General features: G+C 39.6%; 1 protein-coding gene across 2 annotated transcripts in view; it reads right to left on the bottom strand.

The window, feature by feature from the left end:
* PRKG1 (protein kinase cGMP-dependent 1) overlaps positions 1 to 20,071 on the bottom strand; it is a 1,232,275-nt gene that overhangs the window by 143,028 nt on the left and 1,069,176 nt on the right. For both annotated transcript variants that reach the window (XM_028104583.1, XM_028104582.1), the window contains exon 8: positions 4,112 to 4,177. In XM_028104583.1, the coding sequence (XP_027960384.1) occupies positions 4,112 to 4,177 (66 nt within the window). The remainder of the gene's footprint in view (positions 1 to 4,111; positions 4,178 to 20,071) is intronic.

The raw sequence follows: 20,071 nt of genomic DNA, 5'->3' as shown, positions 1-20,071 counted from the left end.
GGGACTCGATCCCAGGACCCTGGGATCATGACCTGAGCCAAAGGCAGACGCTTAACCATCTGAGCCACCCAGGCGCCCTGTGTTGACAGTTCTAATGTCTGCCATCTGTTTGCAGGGGATGAAGCCCTGGTGCTCCCCTAATTGGCCATAAATTAGGTTCCAGCAGCAGGCTCTTGACAGGAGCCTTAAGTTACAGTGGTTGTTGGTGTTGGTTGCTTTGTTTTGTTTTGCTTTTTAAGGCGTGAGTTCAACATTTGGTGGGAAGACCTGCTTCTCCTCTAAGATACAGAAATGCACATTCTCACTTCTACAGAAATGCACATTCTGACTTCTGCAGGCAGGCCATGTTCTCTATACTTCTCCCCTCTCCAGGGGTTCGCTCTGTATATATTCCGAAGGACAAACTTCTGCCAGATAGAAAAACTGCTAAATCAGAGGGGTTCCTGTGCCTTCTGCGAGAAGAGGAGAGCACATTCGTTGAACGCTTACTACACATCCTGTGATGTGCACGGACCTTCACATATAATAAACTGTTTGATCTTCAAAACAACCTTAACTTTACGTAATCCCATTTTGCAGATGGGGAAACTGAGACTTAGAATTTATGTAACTGCCCATAATCTCAAAACATCGTGTAGTCAGGATTCAACTATTGGGTTTTATTTGACAAAGCCCATGCATCACCCAGAGCACACTATATATATGATTAGGTTTGAAAAAAAAGAGAAAATTGGATGAGGGCAAAAGTGTGTATACGATGCTACGTGGCATTCCCTCACTCCTCAGGACCGCCCTTAACTCAGTTGAAGAAGCAGGACCAGACTGCCCACAAAATCCCACCTAGTTTGTTTCTCTGATTAATCTGGGCTTACTGTTTACCAGGAAATCTTATCAAGTTATTCAACTTCCATGGGCTTCCACTTCCTCTTCTATTGAACATCCTGTCTACTTTCCAGCTGGGATCCCATGCATGTGGAAATTCATAAATTATTAAAGGACTGTAGGGATATAGACCAATATGATTCCCTGTCCACCCCAGTCACCTGGCACATCCACAGCCTCAGAAAGTCGAGTCAGATTTTCTCGCTTTAAACTTTATTTTATTTTATTTTTTTAAGATTCTATTTATTTATTTATTTGACAGAGAGAGACACAGCGAGAGAGGGAACACAAGCAGGGGGAGTGGGAGAGGGAGAAGCAGGCTTCCCGCGGAGCAGGGAGCCCGATGCGGGGCTCGATCCCAGGACCCTGGGACCATGACCTGAGCTGAAGGCAGACGCTTAACGACTGAGCCACCCAGGCGTCCCTATTATTTTTCTTTTTAAAAGATTTTACTTCGAAGTCATCTCTACACCCAACGTGGGGCTCAAACTCATGACTCCAAGATCAAGAGTCACATGCTCTACTGACTGAGCCAGCCAGGCGCCCCTCTTGCTTTATACTTTAGAGGCAAGGTCAAGACCATCTGAGTTCCTGTAACTTTCCTGATCTACATCTCTACAAATTTTCTACCTCTCCTTTTAGAAATAAAAAAAAAGAAAGAAAGAAACCTATGTTCTCCAAGTATTCTTTTCTTGTTTGCTCACCATCTCTTCCTCTGTGGCCCCATTTCCATCAAATATTCCCTCTAGTATTTCGTTTGCTCCATCTTCCTGGATGTGTGTGCGTGCTCATCACGCGGACACTCTCCAGGTGCCCACCAATGCCTCATGCTGCACCTCCCTTCGTCCCTCCTTCCCTCCTTAGCTTCTACCAAGTTCCTGAAGGAAAGAGCCCTTAGTCTGGGTGATCTCACTTCCCCAGTGCCTACTCACTCCCTGCAGGCTGGACACCATTCTCACCACCTGACCGAAACTTTTTTCCTCTATCTGTATACCTCTTGGCTTCCACCTGCGCAGAATGCAGCTGACTGTCCTTCCTCTCGTGAATCTTCTCTTGGCTTGTGAGGTTTCCAGCATGGCTCTGATAGCCAACGCTTTGGTATTATTTACTGTTTGTTTTTTTTTTTTTCATCCTCCTGCCTCATTCTTAAATGTAAGAATTTTCCCAACTTCTAAACTTGGTCCTTTTATCTTCTTCTCTCTTCTTTCATGCAATTCCATCCAATGCCATGGCTTCAGCTGTTAACTTTACATGAGCAATTTTTAAGTGAATTTTAAGTTGACTCTAACAAGAGCTCTTGTCTTACTTTTTCTATCTCCTGCTGGGCATCTGTTCCTGAGTGTCCATCTTGTACGTCACATTCATTATATTTGTAATGGAATACCATGGTGCCTCCCAAATGGATTCCTCTATACTCCCTCCAGATGTTCTCGATCCTGAGTATACCCCTAATTCCTTCTATGCCTTTTACATTCAGTCAAGAAGTAAGCCCTTTGGTTTCACCTCTTCATTGTAATGCAGTCCCCTTGTAACAGGTCTCATGATCACCGCTTGGATGTACAGATGCTAAGCAGATATTCTGCCTCTTATTCATCTTACTCAGTATTCTCAGATTAGTCTAGCAATACAGTGATAGAGTGGCACTATTTTGTCGCATAAAACTCTCAGTTACCCTCATCCCAACATTGAGTGAACCAGCCCCGACGTGTCTGTGAACTCACCTGCCCCAGCACCTCTGCCAACCACCCTGACCCAGCCTCCCCCCTCCCCTGGCCAGCTGCAATGGTTGTTCCCTTAGGAGAACTGTTGTCCTGTTCAAACTATTTCTATTGCCTGTACTTCCAGATCCACCCAATCATGCCCTGTCCTTCACAAAGACTTCCCTGATTCTCCTTAGTAGTCGTCACTCCCTTCGCGGGAGTCCCCTAAGTGTGTGCTCTGGACCCTTCCCACTTTCTGCCTTGTGCATAGGTCACAGATTCTCTCGTAGAAGCAAACCCCCAAAACCAGCATCTGTGCTGCTCCTCGGATTCTTCTCATGGCACCAAACCCAAAGACTTGCACGTGGTAGATCCTCAGTAAGATGTTAGGCAAATGAAGGAAACAACTGGGTAATGGTTGTTTGTTGGAACCAGATAAAGAATATCTGGTTAGAGACATTCACGGACACCCCGTTCTGCGGTTATGCCACTGATCTTGTTCTAGGGGCCTCCAGAATTGAGATCGGTATATCAGGTGGGATCCCTCTCTACCTAGAGCTTGCTGAGCCCCACATGCACCTCCATCATTCTGGACTGCTCACATCCGGCCCCCAGGGGCAGGCTATCCCAACACCCACAGCCTATCCAGATCTATTGGCTTCACGAAACGGGTGTTTGCAGTTTTCCTCTTGAGTCAGCCACTTGGCTTTTCTGATACACTTCTCCACACACAGCAACGAGGAAGAGTCTGGAGGACTGCTTCCAGATCGCGCACACACATTTTACCCAGGCCCTTGGAGCGTCAGTAATCGGGGATTTGCAGTTTAACCGATAAAGCACGCAGGCAATGAGACTAGCAAAGCCAGATGGAGAGAACGAACAGGGATGGACATCATCAAACACACTTGTCATGGCCCTAAATATACGCCTATGTCTGAAATGTTTTCTCCCAAAGCATCTTCCTTAAATGCTTCCCTTATAGGAATCTGAGGATGGGAGAATCGAGAGAACTAGAACATGCTGAAGGAATGATCCATTTCTTAGTAGTAATAATAATACTAACATTATTATATATTCTATAGCAGTAATAATAATTATTACTCTAAAAATTTACCCAAATAGCTAGCATTGTTAAGATACTGCCCAGTAAAAACAAAAGAAGAAAAACCAAAACCAAAACCAAAACCAACAACAAAACACAAAAAAACCACTGGGATCCATGATTTCCTTGCGTCTCGTGAATCCTGACAACATTTCTGTGACATTGCATGATGGTCCGTGCTTGTAAACAAGCTAACTGCAGTGGGGCTCACACTGGTTAAGCACCCTGTGGAAACTCTCAAGGCCAGAATGGCAGAGCCAGCCACTTCCAAGAATGATAGGGAATGAGAATCAAATATACAGCCCATTTTAAAATGAAAGAATATCAAACAAGTGTTAATAACTCCATAAAACAACATCTAATTCCAAGAATTTATGCACGACATGGATCGGAGCGTGCAGTACGCAGAATAACGCAGTGTACTCACTCTCTGTCGATGACGAGGCAGGTCACAGCCTCTGCGGCAATCACGTTTGCTGTCCTCACATCCTCCCTATATAAAAAAAAGGGAGATGTTGAAGTAAAATAACCTTTACCATCAAAGAAAAGTGATCATTGCGATCAATTTCAGGAAACACAATGAATTAGGTATACCCCTCGATTTATCCATCCCCAGGGTTATGATTCGCTCATGTCTCAAATTTCTTTGTCCTGTGGAACCACCTTACTCTTGCCATGAATCCCTGAAATCCTACAGTTATAATCCAGAAGTTAGAATTTTCGATCTTAAAGTATCATTTATACAAGGGAAACAAAATTTTATATCCTCATTCCCTGTGCTCTTTTTGGGAATTCAGGAGTTAACTGGATAATGATGAGGACGGTAATGACGTAATGAGAGTTTTTAAAGGACCTGAAGATATATTTCTGAGGACTGAGTAATCCATTTGTGTATGAATTTATTCTTATAACCTTGAGAACAATGGATCTGTTTTAATTATCACCTTAGAGACCCTGTTTTAATGTGGCTAACGTTTTGGCAACTTCTAACACACAGTTATTCATCTATACCAGAGTTCTCGGTTCTTCAAGAGTATCTGACAAATCTTAATGGCTCTGATTGGAATATGTATATACTGTTTGGAAATATCCGATTTGTCACTGTAGGCATATCTAGGGATTTCTTAAACCTTTAAAAATGTGTCCTTATATTTCTCGTCTTACCCAGAGGTCAAAGACAGACTTTGTAAATTAACATTCACATTTCATTCTGAGCTACTAAAAATGTCATAGTATCACTGCATAGAAACAGTAAGTTATATATGAAAACGTACTCCTTTTCCTAGAAAAGTAAAATTTCAAAGTTAATATAATGATAAATATAAGTTTGAAATACATTACAGAGCAATATACAGAAATAATATACTGTTAATAATACATTATACAAATCATAATCCAATTATCAGAGGTCTCTAATAGTAGGCTGTTAAAGTCTTGAAAATAAAGATGTACCCACTGAATTTTTATTTTTTCAAAATACACTACATTCTCACATATATTCTGAACCCAGTACTTTTTCTACTGATATGTCTTTCACTGTGGCTACACCATGACATTGCAATTACAGTTGTGGGGTGCCTGGCTGGCTCAGTTGGTAGAGCATGCGACTCTTGATCTTGAGGTCATGAGTTCAAGCCCCACACTGGGTGTAGAGACGATTTAAATAAAAACTTTAAAAAATTAAAGAAATAAAATTACAGTTGTTTTATAGTACCCATTAGTACTGAATATTTGGTAAACAAGTGCCCCCTTACTAAAATTATTTTTCAGAAATAGCTTGATGACGTTGTTAAGCATTCATATTTCACAGAGACTTTAAAATCACGTTTCCACTTCCAAGGAACCCACACTGGGATTCTGGTAGAGGTGTGTTACATTTATACACTGATTTCAGAAGAAGGACTTTTTGATTATATTGATTTTCTGTACAATCACATCACATGGCCCTCCACTTGTTCGCAGCTAATTTTAGGTTAAGTGAAATTTCTTAATCTTTTTCACTAGGCCTTTTTTTTTTTTAAAGAATTATATCATCACTTTCTCTTATGAAAGCAGTCTTTCCACTTCTGTTTCTCACAGGTTACTGCTATTAAAGGAGAGAAGCTATGAATGAGTGCATATCTTTAATCCACATGTCATACTAAGCTCGCTTCTGAGTCTACAACTTTCCTTCCAGTCTCCTCGCCCCCCCCCGCAGGATTCTGTCAGTGCCTCCCTCACACCCCCACCTTCCAGCCAAACTGGCCACCTCTGTTCTCTGCTGAATATATCAGCCACCCCCCCGCCCCACCTACAGGCCCCTTCCCCAATTCATTAGAATTAACTAGACCAGGTTCTCCGCCCATCTGTTCTCACGGCCTGATGTACCTCTCGACCCAAGTACCTATGGTGGTTTGTCATCTATACGTTTATTTGTGGGGTCACTTGGTTGGAGATTCTATCTCCCTCCCACTAAAGCACAGGAGGGCAGGTTCCCTGGCTAGTTTTACTCCCCATCTTACCCCGAATGCAGGGGCATGCAGGAGGTGCCTACTAAGAGTGTGGTACAAGAATGGCAAAAGCACCACAGCCTTGAGTCCGTGCGTCGGACAAGCAGAGAGCAGGCTTTGCACTCACACTGTCTTGGTTTTATGAAGCAAGCTACAAGCTATATGAAAGCCTTGAAAGTGGGAATGATAAGAGCGCGCACTCCCTGGAGGGTATTAAATGTGACAGAGTTAAAGTTTATCATAACGCCCAGCTCATGGAGAGAAGCGCATTCTTCTGTGGATTCTGGCTCTTTCATCTGCTGTGTGGCCACGCTGTCCAGCGGTTTACGAAACGCTCCCACCCAACAGAATGCAGATACTCTTTCTGCTCCAAGGGCGCAGACGATATATTTTCAACTCCACGATCACACTTTCTGAGCAGGAATTTTTAGTGAAGGGGACACAACAATGGGCAGAAAACATGAGTAACGCCCAGTAGGTCTTTCATAAACCGTATGACTCCTCTCCTCTCCTTTCCTTTCTTTCTTTTCTTTTCATTCCTTCTCTCTGTCTTTCTCTCTCTCTTTCTTTGGTTTTATTTATTTGACAGAGAGAGAGAAAGTGCAGGAGCAGGGGGGAGCTGCAGAGGGAGAAGTAGACTCTCCGCTGAGCAGGGAGCCTGATGTAGGGCTTGATCCCAGGACCCTGAGATCATGACCTGAGCTGAAGGCAAGATACCCAACCAACTGAGCCACCCAGGCGCCCCAAGAATGACTTATTTCTTGGGAGGTTGCTCATGGTAGTACGTTACTACACCTTGCTGCTAGTCTAAAAAACCAAAAGAACACCTATCACAGCTTTACAGAAAACATATTAAATCTGAATTTTCCTAAAATAAATTACCATCTTGACAATTTAGTCAAGTCTTTAAAAATATAATATATACAAAATAATGCTTTGTTCTGAATATATTCTCTGGGCATATTCATCTTTTAATTATTTCATCACAAATTTGCAATATTTTAAAATTTTATTATATCATCTGGCCTAAATTGGATCTTTTTCAAGTGAATGCAATTTTCTTGCAACAAAAAGAAAACACATAAATGTTTTAAAATAGAGGTGGGGAAAAATAAAATATCAGAAGAGTCACAAAGTCAAGAGAAATTAGAACTATTTTATTTTAAAAAGGAAAATCTGTAAGTTATGGTCTACAGTCAGGCATAGTATCTAGTAAAGTAACATATGTCAAAACAGAGAAGAAGCATAACATGGGGAAAAGCAATATATTAATCATTAGATTATAATATTTGCCATTTACTCAGTACCTAGTATATATCAGGAACTGTATTAGGTGATTCGAACAAATCTCACTTAATGCAGATAGCAGAGGGTGGGTATTTAATCTCAGATTTACACAGGAGGATAAAGTTTAAGTAGCGCACCCGGAGTCAACCATAGCTGGTGAGTTGCTGCTTTGGAATTTGAACACAGATCTGGCTGGCTCCAGGGCTCATGTCTTTCCACAAAATACCACTCCTTATACACTCTGCTACCAGACTGCAATACGACAGCAATTCTAAATGCATTCTAATGCAAAATGACTTCAGTGCAGTAAGTCATAATGTCTGTCACCATAAAAAATATATTTAGTTGTTAATAAAAACAGCATTCATATGTTTCTGGCTGCTCAAGGGCAAAGCTAAATCAATAAATCATTTTGATTCTAATAGGGTTTGAATTCCTATCTGTGGCTATGTGCTAGCCCTGTGATGTTGCTTTATAATAATGTTACAATAGGAAATAACTAAATGCCAAGTTCATTCCATGCCAAATTCATGTTGCCACTACGCTGTCTTTGTATCTCTGCTCCTAAAGTGTTTCATGCCATTATGCCTGTCTGTGCAGGTATCTAGAAATGCTGTCCCTGTGGACTCAGACAGCCTGCTCCCGTGAGAGACAGAATGCTATCTGATCTAGTATTGACGCGTGCTAACCCCTTATTTTAGGAGAGACAGTAGAAACTTCTAGCGAGACAGTATTACTCATAGAAGCTGACAATACTGTGACTTACTGTGTCTGCTTATTTCCTTTGTGTGTCCGAGGAAATATGAGATCGAGATAGAAAACATTACATACTCGTCTAATACAGAGGTCCTAAGAGCTCCATGTGGTTATTAAACTTCTCTCTATCCATACACAGCTGCTAGGATCCTGGTTTCACACAGAACATCTGCCCAGTTAGCAGGGGCTTCGTGTAACACTGGCTCAGAAGAGAGAAAGAGGAAGGAGGCAGATTCTGTTATTTATAAAAACAGCTTTCTTTGAGTTTTACTTTTTGACAGATCACGGTATACGATCATTTCTAGGCAGAAGACTACAGGAGATTTTGGAAGTCCCATTGACGTTGACCACAAGATAATTTCATAACTAGAATTATACGATAATGTACAATATACTTAATTAAAAACATCCACCGAACACGTACTGCCTCTTAACACTCAACACACTTCTTTATAGTAAGTCATGTACCTGTATCCACACAAGAGTCTGGGTCTAACGTGCACATTGTCTCTAAAAACCAAACCTCCTACTCATCCATTGCTGTACCTGTGGGTTAGTTGATTGCAGCCTGACAATTAACAAACACGGGCTATGGTGCAGGTAGCTACTGTAACAACCCCCAGGTGCTGTTGGTTAATGAGTAATCACAGGCAAAGCTATGCAGTTTAGTAGGGCTCTCTTTGTAAGCCTTTCTGGAGGAGTTAGAAATTCCTTTCAATGAAATCATAGAGCATGAAAAGCACCCCAAGTATCTGCAAACACCGTTTTCTGCACACTGACTCTGAGACGCTGCGAACTTCATCACTGGAATCTTCATCATCACTGTATCCCACCGTGGCATCACTATCAGAGTCTGAATAATCCATAGCAAGGGTTTACATGGGCTCTTCTCGTTCTGAAGCAATTTTCTTATGCCTCCTGGCTGCGAGGGAACTCTGGAGCACGTCGATACCTCAGCGGAACGACACAGAGCTTAGGAGGCCAAAGGAGAACATAGCTCATGCAAAGTAGCTGCCTGAGAAGCTTTCCCAGCTCGAGAGTAATGTGAGCGCTGGCTCCCGAGCCCGAGCCCTCCCTCCGAGCCAGGCTTCATGCACACTGACACTTGCGAGCTTACAGCCATGAATGGCCCCCGGCCCTTCCCTCTTAGTCAAGCGCAGCAGTGTAAGTCCACAGTGGAGTTTGCTTCACGTCGGACCAAATAAACCCTTTCCATCTCAGAAATCAAAGGCAAACATACTACAAGTGGGACGATAAACATCCAGCAGCCACTTAAAATGAAACTACGCTCTGAATTAGGGACGGACCAGAATTGCACAATTTGTGGCAAATTCAACTGTGCCTTCCAATTTGAAAGTTAGGTCCCAGCGCAGGTAAGGTGTTCTTGGACAAAAAGCCACATCAGGTTAGTCACCGACTCTACTGCCTACTTGGTCGTGAAGTGATTCCAACATGACTTACACCTCCTGCACTCTGCAAAATGGACCGATGCACTGCACATAAATACGTGTCTTCTAACCAGGGACAGCATAGAGTGAGCAACCAGTCACTTTTCGCTATCAGTATCATATCATCACGTTAGGGTCCTCTAGGACATCGCAGAAGCATGTGACCCTTTCCACTTTCTCTCTGGAAACTCCCTCCCTAAGTTTCCATAATAAATCAGTCTCCCAATTCTTTCTGACACCATCTTCTCGATTTATTTTCCTGAATCCTTTACCTTAGTTCACTAAAATATAGGTGTTTCTCCAAAACTCTGTTTCTGGCCTTCCGTTTGTTGCTCCGACTTCTCTTACTGGGGAAGTCTCACGTCATCTTCTGGTATCAACTACTAGCTTTATAAATGACTCTGAAGACTTCATTTTAGACTTTACCTCTCTCCTCCTGGACGCCTGCCTCTGGAAGTTCCACTGAAATCTCTAATTCAAACCCAACTCATTTCCTCTTAACTGCAAAACCTCGGTTTTCGTTGGGCACCCTATGACATCACCCTTTGGGTCAATGACGTCACCACTCTTCCACTTGCCTGGGCTCAAAAGATTAAATTCATTCTTTGTTCTCTCCATGACTGCATAGGTTTGCACAGACTGGCTCTATCTCTGCCTTCTCTATTGTCCCTCTCCTTCCTGTACATTCCTAGAGCTACTGCTCTATGTGGGCTATCACCATTCCAACCAGGAATGCTGATCTGGCCTCGTAACTGGCCCCCGTGCTCCTTCGCAATCCCTCTTCCCATCCACGTCGTACTTGGTTGCACATTTTCAAATTTAAATCTAGCTGTGTCAACTCTTTGCATGAGAGCTTTCAAAGGAAACATCCAGGAAAGAAAAGTTTCTGCACTGTCATTTAGGGTTGGAGGTCCTCTACTTTTTGACCTATCACCTTTTCAGGCCCTGCACTCATGACAAATAACAGTTTCCTTGGAAGACCCCACCTGTTATCTTCATGCACAGGGAGATGGCGCTGCCAAGAAACCTCCAGCCCAGTTCAAAAGTTCACCCATGCAAACTTCCACTATCTTTTAGTAGCATTTATAAAGGTAAAAAAAACCCACCTAAGAAATAGGTCGACATACTGATTATGGAAAAAAAATAGTTCAAAAAAGAGAGAAATATAAAAAAATACTATGATGGCATCTACCAGGAGATAACTAAGGTTAACATCTTGGTGAATAACCTTCGAACACTTTATTATTCTTAAGTATTTGCATGTTTTGTGAATATAATCATAACAAGGCAATAATTCCTTTAAAAAATATTTACTGGAGGCTATTACATTCTGCATGCCTGAATCCTGAGGTCTAGTGGGGACAGAAGTTAAATCAGTATGCAAGCATATAACTGAAAATGCCAATCTAACAGCATGCAGTCAGAGCTGTAATAAGGGAGGTGCTCATTTGGCAATTCAGAGGGCAGACAACATTTCTGAGGATGTTAAACAGTAAGACTGGAAGGATTTGTTAGCAACCTGAGTCAGGAGATGTATTTTCTAGGAAACATCTACACCACAGGCAAGGGCCCCGAGGTAGGAAATAGCGTATTGTAGAAAAAGAAGGTGGGGATTCTGGGACTGAGGGAAAGAAGGCAGAGGCCAGGAGAACAGACTGGAGGGCAAGGCCACATCGTTCAGTGCTGGGGGCTACTCTAAGGATTTATTTTTTAAGAAGAGATTAAGGGGGCGCCTGGGTGGCTCAGTCTGTTGAGCTTCCGACTCTTGATTTAGGCTCAGGTCATGATCTCAAGGGTCCTGAGCCTCAAGCTCCACACTCAGCGGGGAGTCTGCTTGTGATTCTCTCCCTCTCCCCGCCCCCCGACTCACATTCATACACTCACTTGTTCTTTGGAATAAATACATAAAATCTTTAAAGAGAGAATAACTAAGTGAAGCTTTCTTTCCTTTACCATAATACATAAAACCTTAACAATTAGCTGGAAATGGGCGCCAGGGTGGCTCAGTTGGTTAAGCGACTGCCTTCGGCTCAGGTCATGATCCTGGAGTCCCGGGATCGAGTCCCGCATCAGGCTCCCTGCTCAGCGGGGAGTCTGCTTCTCCCTCTGACCTTCTTCCCTCTCGTGCTCTCTCTCTCTCATTCTCTCTCTCTCAAATAAATAAATAAAATCTTAAAAAAAAAAACAATTAGCTGGAAAGCTCAAGCTCAATTAAAGGAAACATTTCATATGTTCTGATGAAATAAAGTATCAAGGAAATCATTTTAGATGAGTAATCTTAGAACACTGGTGGCCTTTTGACTTTTTAAAGTAGATGTTGCTGTATACCCATTGATATATGTAAATATATATCCAAAGAGAAAATATGATCTCCACCCTTTAGATTCTTCCAGTGCAGAATGCAGGAGTAATGACAAAACCAATGCACGAAAATCACTGTATTATCAAGAACATAAACCAACTCACGGTCAACACTGGTGCACTAGCCTACCCATGGCAGTCTCTGCTTCTCATCAAGAGTATGGACTCATGATGTGACCTCAAAGAGGATATTTCTCTAGGCAGAACAATTCCAAGCGTGATCCATATAATAACCCCAAAGTTTATTCTTCCTGGCAACACTGCTGGGTATTTCCACTCACTGTATTAATTCACTTCCTCAGAGGATGCAAATCCTCTTTGATCTACGCCCATGGGAGGTCACAATCAATAAGAGTGATGAATTTGGAAGAACTCCATTTTCACCTTGTTTTTTTCTAGGACTTCTGTTGCATTGGTGGCATCATGAATCTTTCATGTGACCTATGAACTTCGCATTCTATGGCATGCTTCAGTGACAACGACCATAGATATTTATTAGGCTGAACCAAATGAAATTGGCACTTTTGCACAGCTATCGGCCATTTCATATGGTTCAACCTAATACATGGAATTACTGAAAGGGGAGAGAAAGCAATTGCAGAGGAGTAAATACCGCTATTTCTTTTCCCATTGTGCTCCCTTTGTGAGACGAGCTGAAGTGAGTGTCAAAAGTAAGCCACACTGCTTCTATATTCCATATTTGAACACATACATTCCTCTGAATGTTGATGTGACTGGTGGCTTTTGCTCTTCTATCTAGACATTAAAGAGTGTTCTCTGTTACACTCCATTATAGCTAGGGTATGAAAGAACCACTGAGGAAATTCCTAGTTTTTTTTGTTGCTGTTGCTAGACTACAAATAGTATTTACTCTGTACTCTAGCTTTGAATAATATACTCTTTGGCAAAGTCTTACAAATTTAAAGAATGTCTTCCTGGAGTGTATTTCATGGAAAGAAGAAAGAGTTTGCTTTTCTGGTTTATTCTCTGTTATTATTTTATTAGTCATTTAGAAGAATAGATTTTAGATATTATGTTGCCATGGCTTTCTTAGGAGCCCATCGGGTCTGTTTCTGAATGATTTAGAGGTATTTTAATTTAAGAGGGAAAAAGGAGAAGGAAAATTTTTCCTCTATTAAAATTAAAAAAAAAAAAGTCAACCCTGGAGTACAACACAATAAATGTTTGTTCTTTTACTCAAATCAGACATTCACTTTCCTCTTAACTCCATGCTTCCCCTTCTCTGAACCATATTTCATAAAATAATTTGATCAAAATAAACCCGGTGGTTGGTTTTGCTTTTCAGACAGTGATACATGTAATTTTGTAATTTAATGGGTCAAAGAAAGTTTGCATTACGGGAGAAGATATTAACAGACATATTATTCCATGTGTGTCTTAAGGGTCATAAGTACTTTATTTTTTTTAAAGATTTTATTTATTTGAGAGAGAGAGAGAGAGAGCACACACACGAGCAGGGGGAGGGGCAGCGGGAGAGGGAGAAGCAGGCTCCCCGCTGAGTAGGGAGCCCAACAACACGGGACTCGATCCCAGGACCCTGAGATCATGACCTGAGCTGAAGGTAGACGCTTAACCAACTGAGTCACCCAGGTGCCCTGGGTCCTAAGTACTTTAAAGAATAAAATAATGCATTGGTCTTTTTTTTTGCATGTCTTCTGCATTCCACAGAGCTGACAAGTAATTCTTCTGTTTTCCCTATCTTTAAAGTAGCAGAAACAGAAGTATACTAGAATGATGGCTAGAACTGATGTGCTGGTAAACCCCAACTGATGCTTGTTTGAAACCAATGTTAAGTTGTGTGTGCACATATTTCAAAGGCCTTTTACCTAAAGTGACTTCAAGCTGGGAGTGTGTCCTCTCCTGTAAAGAATCTGAGGCACCGTGTCAGGAGAGTGTCTCTTATTTCTTGTTCTACTGGCAACTTAGTACGTGACCTTGAGGAAGTGCCCCATTCTCTGTTTCATTACACACATACGCAATAGTGACTGAGATCACTGTTCTGTTCTCCTCTGTAATTAGTTTTAGCAACGTGGACACTTTTCAAAAGTTCCAATTATAATGGTTTTCAATGCTCCTGAGACAATTCATCCTGAATCCAAGGATATTGCTTTAGACAGAAAAGGACATGATAAGCCCATAATTATGACCTACTATCTAAATATGTCAGTGGCATATCATGGCATAGATTTTCCTATGAGTCATGTTTATCTGTGACTAAAAATGTATTTTCACATGGAAATTAGACATGTTCACTTGAAATAATATATTCACAATCAGAAGTCAAGAAAACATAACAAATGTTCATAAAATCATATTTTGATACTTTAAAATTAAAATTGAGATTTTAATAGGGCTCTTTCAGGGAAGAGAAATATCTAGAAATTTCATTTAGTATTATCATTACTTTCAGAATTTTAAGGTAGAGACAACTCTAAAAGATCTTTTCCTTTTTTTTGTTCTTGCTCATCAAATATTTCCTATTTTGCATTATTTGAATAAAGAAATAGCTTTTTAAATATTAGTAAGTGATTTTAGAGTCCAGTTCATCTAACATACTATAATTTCATCCAAATTGAAGATCAACTTTGAGTCACAGATAAACAGAAGAAACAGCTTCATTGGTAAAGAAAGGAAACTCATGGCTATATGCTTATACAAACCAATCTGAATAAAAAGTGCTGAAGTGGAACCCCTGCATACAAACAAAATAGTCAGTGTTGGTTAGGAAAAGCAAACAGGATACTGGATTCATTGAATGTATCAATCAATTTTTACCAAGATTTTTAATATATTAGACTTGCCTTCCTTGCCCAGCAACTTTAAGTTATGTATATGATTTTAGATAGTTGTAAAATATTATAGTTTAAATACCTAAATAATTGAGAGCTAATTTCTTTACTATGTAAAGAGTTTCTACAAGTCAATAGAATATAAAAAATAACACCTCAATTAAAAAATGAGCAAATTACATGGACCCTTCCTAGACAAGTAAGAAATAGCTTTTAAGCATGAAAACAGGCCACAAAACACAGTGAGAGAAATGCAAAGACCTTGTGAAAACACTATTGGTAAAAATATAATCTAGTATAACCTTTTTTTGTAGATAATTCAGTTTTGTATAACAATTCAGCACCATGTATTACATTTTTTCTTGTGATTTTCTCGCATAGGTACTCACACTTTTGGGAAATAATGACATTAAATATTACTACAACACTGTAATAACAATGTTGGAAATAACCTCAATATGCATCAATGTGGGATTAAAATTTTTCGGGATGCCTGGTTGGCTCAACTGGTTAAGCATTTGCCTTCAGCTCAGGTCGTGATCCCAAGGTCCTGGGATCGAGTCCCCCATGGGGCTCCTTGCTCAGCAGGGAGCCTCCTTCTCCCTCTGCCTGCCACTCCCCCTACTGTGCTTGCTCTCTCTGAAAAATAAATAAAATCTGTAAAAAAAATTTTTTTCTACAACAACACAAGGGGCTATTTTTTTTAATTTTTTATTGTTATGTTAATCACCATACATTACATCATTAGTTTTTGATGTAGTGTTCCGTGATTCATTGTTTGTGCATAACACCCAGTGCTCCACGCAGAACGTGCCCTCTTTAATACCCATCACCAGGCTAACCCATCCCCCCACCCTCCTCCACTCTAGAACCCTCAGTCTGTTTTTCAGAGTCCATCGTCTCTCATGGTTCGTCTCCCCCTCTGACTTACTCCCCTTTATTCTTCTACAAGGGGCTATTTTTAAAAGAAACTATTAAAATAACTGCCTCTCTGATTTCTTCCCAGTTTTCCCTCCCTTCTGCTATGGTCGTCTGTGCTGTAGACTCAGGGAACCTGAGGTTTACAGAAGGGAGGGGAGATGGGGTAACTGGGTGATGGGTATTAAGGAGGGCACGTGTTGTGATGAGCACTGGGTGTTATATGCAACTAATGAATCACTGAACACTTCATCTAAAACTAATGATGTACTATATGTTGGCTAATTGAACATAATAAAAAAATAAAATAACTGGAGGAAAAATATATATACATGATCTCCAGGATATCTTAAGTGAAAAGACCATGGGAGGAAAACTATGTGTATATGCTCTCATTGATGTAAATTACACACAGATAAGTATACATTAAAATGCATTGGTTATTTCAGGGTGTGTTAGAAAAAGTAATTACATCCAGGGAAGACACTATGTGATTAAAGGACAGAAAAAGGAGGGAAAATTACTTTTGTAGCTTTTGAGTTTTATATTATGTATGTGAATTACCTATCATAAAATAAATACTGTTTTTAAAGTAAATACATGAAATAATAGAAATTGACTCTTACAAGCAATTTCTGGGTAGACAGGCTGGTGAAGTCTTACTCTGCTCAGGGGCCTTGTCTGTGTTGACTGCGTGGTTAGCCTGTTGTCCATCCCTGGGTCGCCCCTCAACCTTCACCCCATGGGCATCCCCAGTGAGCAGGGCTCAAGCGCACTGATGGTGGCCTGGTCTGATCACACGGAAGGGATACTAGCTTAGTGGGGGGAGCAGTAGAAAGGTTTGACACAGTATCCTCCTGTGTCGTTTACAGCACTTCCTTTTGTCCTTCCTTTTGCAGCAATTATAGGAACTAGATGACAAACTAAGGAAGGTATTTTTTGCAGCAGGGACATCTGCATCTTAACATCCTTAACCCCTGTTAGGGTGGCATTATGGGCCTCTTAAAATGTTAAACTAGCAAGTGTAGGTCTATGTATCAAACATTTCTTATGGATATCCATATGTGTAGGTATGTAATAACACCTATATTTAACATTTCTTTGAGACTGTATTTTTAATATTTCTACAAGTAATTTGAAAATACGTTTTCACTCCATAATGATTTTTCACAATATAATCACACAAGGTGCATTAAGCGTGTTTAAAAAGTCCATGGTAAATCTTTGCATTAAGACAGCAGAGCACTGTCATGAGAAGAGCAGATTCAAAAGTTACTTCATCTAGGTTCAAATACCAGATGTGACACTAATTAGCCGTGTAATCTAGAATAAGAACTTAAGTTCCCCGCTTCTCAATTTTCTTGGGAAAATAAAATTATTTAACAGGGCTGATATTATGAAGAATAAGTAATTACATGTACAAAAGCACCTGGATTAGTGTCTGACATACTGATCACTCAGTAAACATTAGATAGTATTATTATGACTTCACTACTATTAAACATGTCTAACTGCAATAGATTCTCTATATTCTTGTTTATCTCTGGTAAATCATTATAACTCACATGCCTCTTCTATTAATCTGAAAAGTTTCTCTTTTCATAGTGAGTAAATCCCTCTGTTGATAATATAAAACATGCCTTCAATGTGCATTCAAGGATTTCAGATCACACTGATGAAATTTTCAACTCTGGCTGGCTTGTTAATCTAAAATTGCAGGAATTAATGAAAATGGTTTCTTGCTCTAATACAGAAAAAAAATGACTTTCATTCGTTCATTCACTTACTCATAAGGTAGGGTTGGCAGATTTAGCAAATAAAATTAAGGGTTTTAAGGAGGGCACATGTTGTGATGAGCACTGGGTGTTATATGCAACTAATGAATCACTGAACACTTCATCTAAAACTAATGATGTACTATATGTTGGCTAATTGAACATAATAAAAAAATAAAATAACTGGAGAAATAATATATATACAAGATTTCCAGGATATCTTAAGTGAAAAGACCATGGGAGGAAAACTATGTGTATATGCTCTCATCAAAATTACAGAGCATTCAATTTAATTTAAATTTCAGATAATATATTTTTCAGTATAAGAATGCCCCATGTAATAACATACTTGTAGTAGAAAATTATTCATTGTTTATCTAAAGTTCAAATTTAACTGGTGTCTTGCAATAATCTAAAATCTTTAAGACACTTCAAGAACAGATTCCAGAGGGAAATTTATAGTGGTACAGGCCTACCTCAAGAAACAAACAAATAAAAATCTCAAATAATCAGTCTCACCTTATACCCAAAGTCACTAGAAAAAGGAAGAACAAAGCCCAAAGATAGTAGGAGGAAAGAAATAATAAATATCAGATGGAAAATAAATGAAATAGAAATTTAAAAAAGTTAAAAAGAGCAAGAAAACAAAGAACTGGCTCTTGGAAAAGGTAAAAACAAACAAATAAACCTTTAGACTCATCAAGGAAAAAAAAGAGGGAGAGGACACAAATTTTTAAAAATTCAGAAATGAAAGAGAAGTAACAACTGACATCATAGAAATACAAAGGATTATAAGAGACTACTGTGCAAAATTATATGCCAATGAACTGGACAACCTAGAAGAGATGGATAAACTCCTAGAAAGGTACAGTCTTTCAAAACTGAATCAAGAAGAAAAGAAAATCTGAACAGATTATTAGTAGCAAAACCAACTCAGTAATCAAAAAACTCCCAACGGACAGAAGTCCAGGCCCAGATGGAGAATTTACCTGTGAATCCCAAACATTTAAAGAAGAGTTAATTGCCATTCTCCTCAAACTATTCCAAAAAAAAAAAAAAAAAAACAGAAGAAATGGGGAAGTTTCCAAATACATTCTCTGAGGCCAGCGTTACCCTGATGCCAAAACCAAAGACACTGTAAACACACACACACACACCAATCAAACAAAGAACTATGGGTCAATGTTCCTAATGAACACAGATGCAAAAGTCCTCAACAAAATATTAGCAAACTATATTCAACAATACATGGAAAGGATCATTCAACATGATAAAGTGGGAATTTTTCCAGGGATGCAAAAATGGTTCAATATCTATAAATCAGTATGTTAAAAAAAATAAAGGACAAAAATCATCTGATAACCTCAGCAGATGCAGAAAAAGCATTTGAAAAATTTAACATATGATTAAGATTTTTCTCTCTCCAAGTGGGTTTAGAGGGAACATACCTCAACATAATAAAGGCCATATATAATAAGCCACAGTTAATATCATACATAATATGCTGTAAAACTGAGAGTTTTTCCTCCAAGATCAGACACAACACAAGGATGCTCATTCTTGCCATTCTTATTCAACATAGTATTCAAGCCCTAGCCACCCCAATCAGACAAGAAAAAGAAATAACAGCCATCTAAACTGTAAGGAAGAAATAAAGTTGTCACTATTTGCAGATGACATGATATTTTACAGAGCAATCCCTAAAGAATTCATCAGAAACTATTATTTGTAATAAATGAATTCAGTAAAGTTGCGGGATACAAAATGTGCAGAAATCTTTTGTTTCTATAGACTAATAACAAATCAGCAGAAAGAGAAATTAAGAAAACAATCCTATTTACAACTGCACAAAGAAGAATAAAATACCTAGGAACACACTAACCAAGAAGGTGAAACATCGGTTCTCTGAAAACTATTAAACACTGATGAAGGAAATGGAAGACAACACAAAAAAATGGAAAAAATATTCCATGCTCATAGACTGCAAGAATCAGCATCATTAAAATGACCATATTATCTAAAGCAGTCTACAGATTCATTGTAATCCCTATCAAAATACCAATATCATTTTTCACAGAAGTAGAACAAGTAATCCTAAAATTTGCATGGGACCACAGAAGACCCTGAATAGCCAAAGCAATCTTAAGAAAGAAAAACAAAATTGGGCGTATCACAATGCCAGAATTCAAGATACACTACAAATCTCTAATAATCAAAGCAGAATGGTACTGACATAAAAACAGACACAGAGGTCAGTGGAATAGAAGAGAGCCCAGAAATAAACTTGCACTTCTATGGTGAATTAATCTACAACCAAGGAGGCAAGAATATCCAATGGGGAAAAAGACCGTCTTTGACAAATGGTGCTGGGAAAACTGGACAGCACGTGCAAAAGAATGAAACTGCATCATACACAAAAATAAACTCAAAATGGATTAAAGACCTAAACGTGAGACTTGAAACCAAAAAACTCCCCAAAGAAACACAGACAGTAATCTCTTAGACACTGGTTTTAGCAATATTATTTATGGATGTCTCCTGAG

The sequence above is a fragment of the Eumetopias jubatus genome, unplaced genomic scaffold (assembly GCF_037043125.1).
Source record: "Eumetopias jubatus isolate StellerSeaLion01/CBP00866 unplaced genomic scaffold, mEumJub1_p1.0 scaffold_17, whole genome shotgun sequence".
NCBI classification, from domain to species: domain Eukaryota; kingdom Metazoa; phylum Chordata; class Mammalia; order Carnivora; family Otariidae; genus Eumetopias; species Eumetopias jubatus.
Note: the sequence above shows the minus strand (reverse complement) of the source record. Positions and strands in the feature narration are given on the sequence as shown.